Source organism: Oncorhynchus clarkii, chromosome 16 (genome assembly GCF_045791955.1).
Source record: "Oncorhynchus clarkii lewisi isolate Uvic-CL-2024 chromosome 16, UVic_Ocla_1.0, whole genome shotgun sequence".
Classification (NCBI taxonomy): Eukaryota; Metazoa; Chordata; class Actinopteri; order Salmoniformes; family Salmonidae; genus Oncorhynchus; species Oncorhynchus clarkii.
Window position 1 is genome coordinate 167,685 of NC_092162.1, and position 13,337 is coordinate 181,021.

Consider the following 13,337-nt stretch of genomic DNA (forward strand, 5'->3'; position numbering starts at 1 on the left):
CCTGTCCTACCAACCCAACACTAGCTCGTACGTATCCTACCAACACAACACTAGCTCGTACGTATCCTACCAACACAACACTAGCTCCCTGCCTGTCCTACCAACACAACACTAGCTCCCTGCCTGTCCTACCAACACAACACTAGCTCGTACGTATCCTACCAACACAACACTAGCTCCCTGCCTGTCCAACCAACCCAACACTAGCTCCCTGCCTGTCCTACCAACACAACACTAGCTCGTACGTATCCTACCAACACAACACTAGCTCCCTGCCTGTCCTACCAACACAACACTAGCTCCCTGCCTGTCCTACCAACCCAACACTAGCTCCCTGCCTGCCTGTCCTACCAACAACACTAGCTCCCTGCCTGTCCTACCAACCCAACACTAGCTCCCTGCCGGTCCTACAAACACAACACTAGCTCGTACGTATCCTACCAACACAACACTAGCTCGTACGTATCCTACCAACACAACACTAGCTCCCTGCCTGTCCTACCAACACAACACTAGCTCGTACGTATCCTACCAACACAACACTAGCTCCCTGCCTGTCCTACCAACCCAACACTAGCTCCCTGCCTGCCTGTCCTACCAACAACACTAGCTCCCTGCCTGTCCTACCAACCCAACACTAGCTCCCTGCCGGTCTTACAAACACAACACTAGCTCGTACGTATCCTACCAACACAACACTAGCTCGTACGTATCCTACCAACACAACACTAGCTCCCTGCCTGTCCTACCAACACAACACTAGCTCGTACGTATCCTACCAATACAACACTAGCTCGTACGTATCCTACCAACACAACACTAGCTCGTACGTATCCTACAAACACAACACTAGCTCGTACGTATCCTACCAACACAACACTAGCTCGTACGTATCCTACCAACACAACACTAGCTCCCTGCCTGTCCTACCAACACAACACTAGCTCCCTGCCTGTCCTACCAACCCAACACTAGCTCCCTGCCTGCCTGTCCTACCAACAACACTAGCTCCCTGCCTGTCCTACCAACCCAACACTAGCTCCCTGCCGGTCCTACAAACACAACACTAGCTCGTACGTATCCTACCAACACAACACTAGCTCGTACGTATCCTACCAACACAACACTAGCTCCCTGCCTGTCCTACCAACACAACACTAGCTCGTACGTATCCTACCAACACAACACTAGCTCCCTGCCTGTCCTACCAACCCAACACTAGCTCCCTGCCTGCCTGTCCTACCAACAACACTAGCTCCCTGCCTGTCCTACCAACCCAACACTAGCTCCCTGCCGGTCTTACAAACACAACACTAGCTCGTACGTATCCTACCAACACAACACTAGCTCGTACGTATCCTACCAACACAACACTAGCTCCCTGCCTGTCCTACCAACACAACACTAGCTCGTACGTATCCTACCAATACAACACTAGCTCGTACGTATCCTACCAACACAACACTAGCTCGTACGTATCCTACAAACACAACACTAGCTCGTACGTATCCTACCAACACAACACTAGCTCGTACGTATCCTACCAACACAACACAAGCTCGTACGTATCCTACCAACACAACACTAGCTCGCACGTATCCTATCAAACCTCAGAGCGTAGAATGGATGGAGAATGTTCTTAGAACGGTTGATCACCTGGGTTGAACTTCCAGAGGTCATTGAAGTGTCGGTCCAGACGAGCGTTATAGCCCCCAAATATATACAGCTCCCCGTTGTAGGAAACTGGAGGAAAGGAAACAGGAAAATGAATATAACATGAACATATAGGGGAAATGTATTTCTGTTTAAAAAACATATTCATTCATATGACAAGTATCAAGGTCAAACAGCCACCCACCCTAAAGACACAAACAAACCTCAACAGGTACAGTGGGGCCCTAAAGACACCCCAACAGGAACAGTGGGGCCCTAAAGACACCCCAACAGGAACAGTGGGGCCCTAAAGACACCCCAACAGGAACAGTGGGGCCCTAAAGACACATAAACAGGAGCAGTGGGGCCCTAAAGACACCCCAACAGGAGCAGTGGGGCCCTAAAGACACCCAAACAGGAACAGTGGGGCCCTAAAGACACCCCAACAGGAACAGTGGGGCCCTAAAGACACCCCAACAGGAGGAGTGGGGCCCTAAAAACAATCCAACAGGAACAGTGGGGCCCTAAAGAAACCCCAACAGGAACAGTGGGGCCCTAAAGACACCCCAACAGGAACAGTGGGGCCCTAAAGACACCCCAACAGGAGTAGTGGGGCCCTAAAGACACAAACAGGAACAGTGGGGCCCTAAAGACACAAACACACCCCAACAGGAACAGTGGGGCCCTAAAGACACAGAAACAGTGGGGCCCTAAAGACACCCCAACAGGAACAGTGGGGCCCAAAAGACACCCCAACAGGATCAGTGGAGCCCTAAAGACACAAACACACCCCAACAGGAACAGTGGGGCCCTAAAGACAGACCAACAGGAACAGTGGAGCCCTAAAGACACAAACACACCCCAAAGGAACAGAGGGGCCCTAAAGACACAGAAACAGGAACAGTGGGGCCCTAAAGACACCCCAACAGGAACAGTGGGGCCCTAAAGACACCCCAACAGGAATAGTGGGGCCCTAAAGACACCCCAACAGGAACAGTGGGGCCCTAAAGACACACCAACAGGAACAGTGGGGCCCTAAAGACACCCCAAAAGGAATAGTGGGGCCCTAAAGACACCCCAACAGGAACAGTGGGGCCCTAAAGACACCCCAACAGGAACAGTGGGGCCCTAAAGACACCCCAACAGGAAGAGTGGGGCCCTAAAGACACCCCAACAGGAACAGTGGGGCCCTAAATACACCCCAACAGGAACAGTGGGGCCCTAAAGACACCCCAACAGGAAGAGTGGGGCCCTAAAGACACCCCAACAGGAGTAGTGGGGCCCTAAAGACACACAAACAGGAACAGTGGGGCCCAAAAGACACCCCAACAGGATCAGTGGAGCCCTAAAGACACAAACACACCCCAACAAGAACACTGGGGCCGTAAAGACACCCCAACAGGAACAGTGGGGCCCTAAAGACACCCCAACAGGAACAGTGGGGCCCTAAAGACACCCCAACAGGAATAGTGGGGCCCTAAAGACACCCCAACAGGAACAGTGGGGCCCTAAAGACACACAAACAGGAACAGTGGGGCCCAAAAGACACCCCAACAGGATCAGTGGAGCCCGAAAGACACAAACACACCCCAACAGGAACAATGGGGCCCTAAAGACACCCCAACAGGAGTAGTGGGGCCCTAAAGACACACAAACAGGAACAGTGGGGCCCAAAAGACACCCCAACAGGATCAGTGGAGCCCTAAAGACACAAACACACCCCAACAAGAACAGTGGGGCCCTAAAGAAAGAAAGAACAGGTCATGGAGGAGAGAACTGCAGTCAATATAACATAATGACATCATAAAAGTAAGAAAGCGGGACAATTTTACCCTTCTCTGTTGAATAATGAATGCATTGACATTAGTCTTCTCTGTTGAACTTATAATGAATGCATTGACATTAAAGTCTTCTCTGTTAATCTTATGCTGAATGCATTGACATTAGAGCCTTTTAATTGCCACTGTTCATAACTGAAAGTGCTTTAGAGATCAACTCTGCCAAAATGCTATAATAACAGTTAAAAGGTTGAAAAATGCAACGTCTGTCTGTGTGTCTGTCTGTCTGTCTCTTACAGGCTGAGTGGCTACGTCGTCCCTCTGGTGGGAGCTGAGCAGTGGGGCCCTAAAGACACAGAAACAGGAACAGTGGGGCCCTAAAGACAATGATAAAGGAACAGTGGGGCCCTAAAGACACAGAAACAGGAACAGTGGGGCACAAAAGACACCCCAACAGGAGTAGTGGGGCACAAAAGACACCCCAACAGGAGTAGTGGGGCCCTAAAGACACCCCAACAGGAGTAGTGGGGCCCTAAAGACACCCCAACAGGAGTAGTGGAGCCCTAAAGACACCCCAACAGGAACAGTGGGGCCCTAAAGACACCCCAACAGGAGCAGTAGGGCCCTAAAGACAACCCAACAGGAACAGTGGGGCCCTAAAGACACAAAAACACCCCAACAGGAACAATGGGGCCCTAAAGACACCCCAACAGGAACAGTGGGGCCCTAAAGACACCCCAACAGGAGTAGTGGGGCCCTAAAGACACATAAACAGGAACAGTGGGGCCCTCAAGACACCCCAACAGGAAAAGTGGGGCCCTCAAGACACCCCAACAGGAGTAGTGGGGCCCTAAAGACACCCCAAAAGGAACAGAGGGGCCCTAAAGACAACACAACAGGAACAGTGGGGCCCTAAAGACACCCCAACAGGAATAGTAGGGCCCTAAAGACACCCCAACAGGAACAGTGGGGCCCTAAAGACGCCCCAACAGGAACAGTGGAGCTCTAAAGACACAAACACACCCCAACAAGAAAAGTGGGGCCCTAAAGACACCCCAACAGGAACAGTGGGGCCCTAAAGACACCCCAACAGGAACAGTGGGGCCATAAAGACACCACAACAGGAACAGAGGGGCCCTAAATACACCCCAACAGGAACAGTGGGGCCCTAAAGACACAAACACACCCCAACAGGAACAATGGGGCCCTAAAGACACCCCAACAGGAGTAGTGGGGCCCTAAAGACACAAACAGGAACAGTGGGGCCCAAAAGACACCCCAACAGGATCAGTGGAGCCCTAAAGACACAAACACACCCCAACAAGAACAGTGGGGCCCTAAAGAAACCCCAACAGGAACAGTGGGGCCCTAAAGACACCCCAACAGGAACAGTGGGGCCCTAAAGACACCCCAACAGGAATAGTGGGGCCCTAAAGACACAAACACACCCCAATAGGAACAGTGGGGCCCTAAAGACACAAACACACCCCAACAGGAACAGTGGGGCCCTAAAGACGTAAAACACACCCCAACAGGAACTATGGGGCCCTAAAGACACAAACACACCCCAACAGGAACAGTGGGGCCCTAAAGACACAAACACACCCCAACAGGAACAGTGGGGCCCTAAAGACACAGAAACAGGAACAGTGGGGCCCTAAACACACCCCAACAGGAACAGTGGGGCCCAAAAGACACCCCAACAGGATCAGTGGAGCCCTAAAGACACAAACACACCCCAACAAGAACAGTGGGGCCCTAAAGACACCCCAACAGGAACTATGGGGCCCTAAAGACACAAACACACCCCAACAGGAACAGTGGGGCCCTAAAGACACAAACACACTTACACAGGAACAGTGGGGCCCTAAAGACACCCCAACAGGAACAGTGGGGCCCTAAAGACACAGAAACAGGAACAGTGGGGCCCTAAAGACACACCAACAGGAAAAGTGGAACCCTAAAGACACAAACACACCCCAACAGAAACAGTGGGGCCCTAAAGACACAAACACACCCCAACAGGAACAGTGGGGCCCTAAAGACACAGAAACAGTGGGGCCCTAAAGACAATGAAACAGGAACAGTGGGGCCCTAAAGACACAGAAACAGGAACAGTGGGGCCCTAAAGACACAGAAACAGGAACAGTGGAGCCCTAAAGACACAAACACACGCCAACAGGAACAGTGGGGCCCTAAAGACACAAACACACCCCAACAGGAACAATGGGGCCCTAAAGACACAAACACACCCCAACAGGAACAGTGGGGCCCTAAAGACACAGAAAAAGGAACAGTGGGGCCCTAAAGACAATGAAACAGGAACAGTGGGGCCCTAAAGACACAGAAACAGGAACAGTGGAGCCCTAAAGACACAAACACAACCCAACAGGAACAGTGGGGCCCTAAAGACACCCCAACAAGAACAGTGGGGCCCTAAAGACACCCCAACAGGAACAGTGGGGCCCTAAAGACAAAAACACACCCCAACAGGAACAGTGGGGCCCTAAAGACACAGCAACAGGAACAGTGGGGCCCTAAAGACACACCAACAGGAAAAGTGGAACCCTAAAGACACCGCAACAGGAACACACACACCAACAGGAAAAGTGGAACCCTAAAGACACAAACACACCCCAACAGGAACAGTGTGGCCCTAAAGACACAAACACACCCCAAAAGGAACAATGGGGCCCTAAAGACACAGAAACAGGAACAGTGGGGCCCTAAAGACAATGAAACAGGAACAGTGGGGCCCTAAAGACACAGAAAAAGGAACAGTGGAGCCCTAAAGACACAAACACAACCCAACAGGAACAGTGGGGCCCTAAAGACACAAACACGCCCCAACAGGAACAGTGGGGCCCTAAAGACACAGAAACAGGAACAGTGGGGCCCTAAAGACACAAACACACCCCAACAGGAACAGTGGGGCCCTAAAGACACAAACACGCCCCAACAGGAACAGTGGGGCCCTAAAGACACAGAAACAGGAACAGTGGGGCCCTAAAGACAATGAAACAGGAACAGTGGGGCCCTAAAGACACAGAAACAGGAACAGTGGAGCCCTAAAGACACAAACACAACCCAACAAGAAAAGTGGGGCCCTAAAGACACCCCAACAGGAACAGTGGGGCCCTAAAGACACCCGAACAGGAGCCGTTGGGCCCTAAAGACACCCCAACAGGAACAGTGGGGCCCTAAAGACACTGCAACAGGAACAGTGGGGCCCTAAAGACACCCCAACAGGAAAAGTGGGGCCCTAAAGACACCCCAACAGGAACAGTGGGGCCCTAAAGACACATAAACACACCCCATGTGACAGCAAGTCTGAAAGGTCATGGAGGAGAGAACTGCAGTCAATATAACATAATGACATCATAAAAGTAAGAAAGCGGGACAATTTTACCCTTCTCTGTTGAATAATGAATGCATTGACATTAGTCTTCTCTGTTGAACTTATAATGAATGCATTGACATTAAAGTCTTCTCTGTTGATCTTATGATGAATGCATTGACATTAGAGCCTTTTAATTGCCACTGTTCATAACTGAAAGTGCTTTAGAGATCACACCAACAGGAAAAGTGGAACCCTAAAGACACAAACACACCCCAACAGGAACAGTGTGGCCCTAAAGACACAAACACACCCCAACAGGAACAGTGGGGCCCTAAAGACACAGAAACAGGAACAGTGGGGACACCCCAACAGGAACTATGGGGCCCTAAACACACCCCAACAGGAACAGTGGGGCCCTAAAGACACAAACACACCCCAACAGGAACAGTGGGACCCTAAAGACACAGAAACAGGAACAGTGGGGCCCTAAAGACACCTCAACAGGAACAGTGGGGCCCTAAAGACACAAACACACACCACAATTGGAACAGTGGGGCCCTAAAGACACCCCAACAGGAACAGTGGGGCCCTAAAGACACCCCAACAGGACTAGTGGGGCCCTAAAGACACACCAACAGGAGTAGTGGGGCCCTAAAGACAACCCAACAGGAAAAGTGGGGACCTAAACACACCCCAACAAGAGCAGTGGGGCCCTAATGAAACCCCAACAGGAACAGTGGGGCCCTAAAGACACCCCAACAGGAACAGTTCCTAAAGACACCCCAACAGGAACAGTGGGGCCCTAAAGACACAAACACACCCCAACAGGAACAGTGGGGCCCTCAAGACACCCCAACAGGAACAGTGGGGCCCTAAAGACACCCCAACAGGAACAGTGGGGCCCTAAAGACACCCCAACAGGAACAGTGGGGCCCTAAAGACACACCAACAGGAGCAGTGGGGCCCTAAAGACACCCCAACAGGAGCCGTGGGACCCTAAAGACACCCCAACAGGAACAGTGGGGCCCTAAAGACACACCAACAGGAACAGTGGGGCCCTAAAGACACCCCAACAGGAACAGTGGGGCCCTAAAGACACATAAACACACCCCATGTGACAGCAAGTCTGAAAGGTCATGGAGGAGAGAACTGCAGTCAATATAACATAATGACATCATAAAAGTAAGAAAGCGGGACAATTTTACCCTTCTCTGTTGAATAATGAATGCATTGACATTAGTCTTCTCTGTTGAACTTATAATGAATGCATTGACATTAAAGTCTTCTCTGTTGATCTTATGATGAATGCATTGACATTAGAGCCTTTTAATTGCCACTGTTCATAACTGAAAGTGCTTTAGAGATCAACTCTGCCAAAATGCTATAATAACAGTTAAAAGGTTGAAAAATGCAACGTCTGTCTGTGTGTCTGTCTGTCTGTCTCTTACAGGCTGAGTGGCTACGTCGTCCCTCTGGTGGGAGCTGAGCAGTAGCAGTGTTCAGCCAGCTGTTGGTCTCTGTATCAAACACCTTTATCTTGTTGCAGTAGATCTCATTACTAGAGTGGAACGGACCGAAGCGATCTGCTCTGCCTCCAAACACAAACATTTTAGTGCCAATGATGGTGGCAGAGTGGAAGTCCCTCCAACGAGCTGGAGTACCCTGGAGAGGAGAGAGGAGGGGGGAAAAGATAGAGGGGAGGGGGGATAGAGGAGAAGAGAGGAGAGAGAGAAGAGGGGGGAAGAGAGAGAGGGGAGGGGGGATAGAGGAGAAGAGAGGAGAGAGAGAAGAGGAGAGGGGGGAAGAGAGAAGGGAGATAATGGAGAAGAGAGGAGAGAGAGAAGAGGAGAGGGGGGAAGAGGGGAGAGGGGAGGGATAGAGAGAAGAGGAGAGAGGGGCAGAGAGGAGAGAGAAGGGTGGAGAGGGGCGAGGAGAAGGGCAGAGAGGGGAGGAGAGAAGAGCGGGAAAAGGGAAGAGGTGCGGACAGGGGAGAGGAGAAGGGCGGAGAGGGGAGGAGAGAGGGAAGAGGTGCGGACAGGGGAGAGGAGAAGGGCGGAGAGGGGAGGAGAGAGGGAAGAGGGGCGGACAGGGGAGAGGAGAAGGGCGGAGAGGGGAGGAGAGTTAGTGGTGATGGTGACAGAGAAGAAGTCCCTCCAACAAGCAGGATTATCCTAGAATAGAGGACAGAATCTCCTTCAACATATCTAATGCCTGTGGATTTCTGAACATTACGTGCCAAACAAATGGAGGTATTTTGGATGTAAAAATAATCTTTATGGAACAAAAGGAACATTTATTGTGTAACTGGGAGCTCGTGAGTGCAAACATCCAAAGATCAAAAGGTAAGCGATTTAATTTATTGCTTTTCTGACTTTCGTGACCAATCTACTTGGCTGCTAGCTGTTTGTAATATTTTGTCTACTGAGATGTTCTTACATAAACGCTTGTTATGCTTTCACCGAAAAGCTGTATTGAAATCTGACACACCAGGTGGATTAACAAGCTAAGATGTGTTTTGCTAGATTGCACTTGTGATTTCATGAATATAAATATTTTTAGTAATTTAATTTGAATTTGGCGCGCTGCAATTCAGCGGGTGTTGATGAAAATGATCCCGCTAACAGGATGGGTGCGTCAAGAATTAAGGGAACTATACAGTCACCTCTCATGGTAGACCATGTGGATCTGTTTGGGTTTTCTGTTTAACAAACATACTTAGTGGAGGGGGAGCCAGGCCATTTAGGATCTTGAATACAAGACATGCGTCAGTGTATTGCACAAGATTTTCCCAACTCAGGAGCTCATGCTTTCTGAGGATGTAAAAGTGATGATGGCTATTGGGCTTCCTATCAAGCACTTTGAGAGCCTGTTTGTGGACAGACTGAATAGGTCTTAATGTTGTACAGCAGGCTTGGGCCCAAACTAGTCAAGCAGTATGTTAAGTGGGGGAGTATCATAGATTTGAAGTAGTTTTGCTACCTCTGTAGTCAAACAATTTCGTATAAATCAGAAATTAGCTAGGTTGAATTTGGTTATTTGAATGACCTTTTTCACATGTTTTTTAAAAGAGAGATTACAGCTGAGTCTTTCTGGGTAAGTCTCTAAGAGCTTTGAACACCTGGATTGCACAATATTGTTACTTTCAAAATTCTTCAAGCTCTGTGAAATTGGTTGTTGATCATTGCTAGAAGGCCATTTTCAAGTCTTGCCATAGATTTTCAAGCAGATTTAAGTCAAAACAGTAACTCGGCCATTCACTGTCTTCTTGGTAAGCAGCTCCTGTGTAGATTTGGCCTAGTTTTTTGATATTGTCCTGCTGACAGGAGAATTCATCTCCCAGTGTCTGGTGGAAAGCAGACAACCAGAATATCCTTTAGAATTTTGCCAGGGCTTAGCTCCATTCAGTTTTTTTTCTATCCTGACAAACTCCCCCGTCCTTAACAATTACAAGCATACCCATAACATGATGCAGCCACCACTATGCTTGAAAATATGGAGAGTGGTACTCAGTAATGTGTTGTATTGGATTTGCCCCAAACACTTTGCATTAAGAACAAAAAGTGAATTTCTTTACCACATTTTTTACAGTACTAGTTTAGTGCCTTGTTGCAAACAGGATGCAAGTTTTGGGAATATATGTATTCTGTACAGACTTCCTTCTTTTCACTCTGTCATTTAGGTTAGTATTGTGGAGTAACTACAATGTTGTTGATCCATCCTCAGTTCTCTCTTATCACAGCTATTAAACTATGTAACTGTTTTAAAGTCACCATTGGCCTCATGGTGAAAATCCCTGAGCGGTTTCCTTTCTCTCCAGCAACTGAATTAAGAAGGACGCCTGTATCTTTGTAGTGACTGGGTGTATTGATACACCATCTAAAGGTGTAATTAATAACTTCACCATGCTCAAAGGGATATTCAATGTCAGCTTTTTTACCCATCTACCAATAGGTGCCCTTCTTTGCGAGACATTAGAAAACCTCCCAGGTCTTTGTGGTTGAATCTGTGTTTGAAATTCACTGCTCGACTGAGGGACGTTACATTTAATTGTATGTGTGGGGAACAGAGATGAGGTAGTCATAAAATCACGTATAAAAAACTATTATTGTATACAGAGTGAGTACATGTGACTCGAGTCCATTTTGACTCCTGAACTTATTTAGGCTTGCCATAAGATAGGGGTTGAATACTCATCGACTCAAGACATTTCAGCCTTTCATTTTTAATTAATGTGGAAAAATGTCAAAAAACACAACTCCACTTTGACAATACATGGGGTAGTGTGTTGATCAGTGGCTAGTGACAAAACAATTACAATACTAACATCCGTTCGGATATTCGAATAACTGTGCACATCCTTAACCCGAACATAAACAGTGCCCTCTAGTGGGGAGAGATTTCAGGTGCACTGCCACACCACAGCAAGATGTGTGACTGACTACGACCTTGATTTCTGAAGCTCTTAAAGCTGCAATGTCACTTTTTGGGCAACCAACCAAATTTACATAGAAATGTGTGTTATAGATCTGTCCCTCATTGAAAGCCAGTCTAAGAAGCTGTAGAGCTGTTCCATGGGCACCAATTACAGTGTATTCTTCCCGTTCCCATTCTTAAGTTTAGTTTTTGCGTAATTTCTTTCAATTTTGAACACCAATTTCAAACATAAATATACAATATTTTTGGATATGGAAAATATATTTCACAGTAGCTTAGATAAGATTATTGTGGTAAACTGTGGGGTATTGGGTTGAGCATGCAGAGATTGATACAGAGACAGGGAGGTTTTAGTCCGCAAAAACAACTTTACAAAGACAGAAAATAAAAAATAAAATCACTAAGATTTGGCGCGGTCCTTCTCTACTTTTGCTTGGTGTCGGTCTCTCCCCGCTCTCTCCAGCGGTGTGCCATCGTGCTCCTTTTATTTGGCCTCGGCTGGTTGGCACTTTCCTCTAATTACCTCCACTTAGCTGTCCGTGTCAGGGTGTAAAGTTCCCGTATCCCCAGCAGAGGGAGCCAACGTCACCTCACGTACCTCACCTCTATTACCATCCCCCGAGGTAGACCTCCTGGGATACAACATGATCTACACTATACTTTCTTGTTTTGTCACAAACTGAAATAAGACAAACTAATTTCTGCATAGTGCATCTTTAAACTGAATGTAACTATCTCATGTCAAACTGTTTGATACAGGAGATGAACTACACAAGGTAGCCTAATTAATGACCAACTTCAACACTAGTCCCCTTCCCACACTAGCCCCCTTCCCACACTAGCCCCCTTCAACACCCTCCATAGTGTCTTCCTGGTCTCCCTACCTCGTCATTCAGTGATCACCTGAACAAGAAGGCCCAGGTGCAAGCTCTCTAAGTCAAATACATAGTTAACCTCTTTCAGTTAGGGGGCACTATTTTTGTGTTTGGAAAAATAACGTTCCCAAAGTAAATGGCCTATTTCTCAGGCACAGATGCTAGAATATGCATTTAATTGACAGATTAGGGTAGAAAACACTTCCAAAACTGTCAAAATATTGTCTGTGAGTATAACAGAACTGATAATGCAGGCGAAAACCTGAGGAAAATCAAACCAGGAAGTGCCTTCTATTTTGAAAGCTCCATGTTCCATAGCCTGCCTTCACTCCATTTAAAGAGATTTAAACCAAATTCCGTTTCCTACGGCTTCCTCAAGGTGTCAACAGTCTTTAGACATAGTTTCAGGCTTTTATTTTGAAAAATGAGCAAGAAAGATAACATTGTGTCAGGTGTTTGCATGAGTTTTGCTTGCACAACAGAGCTTGGGCAGCAATAGTCTCTCCCTCTCCTACTGAAAAAGACAGTTGCGGTGATATATTATCGATTATATATTTTAAAAACAACCTGAGGATTGATTATAAAAATTATTTGACATGTTTCTTTGGACATTACGGTTACTATTTGGAATTTTCGTCTGCGTTGTCGTGACCGCTCTTTCCTGTGGATTTCTGAACATAACGCACCAAACAAACTGAGGTATTTTGGATATAAAATAATCTTTATGGAACAAAAGGAACATTTATTGTGTAACTGGGAGTCTCGTGAGTGAAAACATCCAAAGATCAAAAAGTAAGCGATTAATTTTTATTGCTTTTCTAATTTTCGTGACCAAGCTACTTTGATGCTAGGTGTACATAATGTTTTGTCTAGTGATCGATAAACTCACAAACGCTTGGATTGCTTTCGCCGTAAAGCATATTTTCAAAATCTGACACGACAGGTGGATTAACAAAAGGCTAAGCTGTGTTTTGCTATATTGCACTTGTGATTTCATGAATATAAATATTTTTAGTAATATTATTTGAATGTGGCGCTCTGCAATTTAGCGGTTGTTGATGACAATTATCCCGCTAACGGGATGGGTAGCGTCAAGAAGTTATTAAACATTCCTGCATAAAGTGTTTGATGACATGTACAACACAAAGATGAACCTCTGGTAGTGGTGTGTGAGGGACTATTGAAGTAATAGTGAATATTAGCTCATGTTCGCGGTACACCTGGTAATCCGTCTGTCCCTGCGACATTGTGAATGTT

At 47.4% G+C, this 13,337-nt stretch overlaps 1 protein-coding gene across 2 annotated transcripts in view; it reads right to left on the reverse strand.

Moving 5' to 3' along the window:
* LOC139367397 (kelch domain-containing protein 3-like) overlaps window positions 1-13,337 on the reverse strand; it is a 47,944-nt gene that overhangs the window by 14,332 nt on the left and 20,275 nt on the right. For both annotated transcript variants that reach the window (XM_071105592.1, XM_071105593.1), the window contains exons 7-8: window positions 8,220-8,433; window positions 1,657-1,743 (exon numbers count right to left, since the gene is read on the reverse strand). In XM_071105592.1, the coding sequence (XP_070961693.1) occupies window positions 1,657-1,743; window positions 8,220-8,433 (301 nt within the window). The remainder of the gene's footprint in view (window positions 1-1,656; window positions 1,744-8,219; window positions 8,434-13,337) is intronic.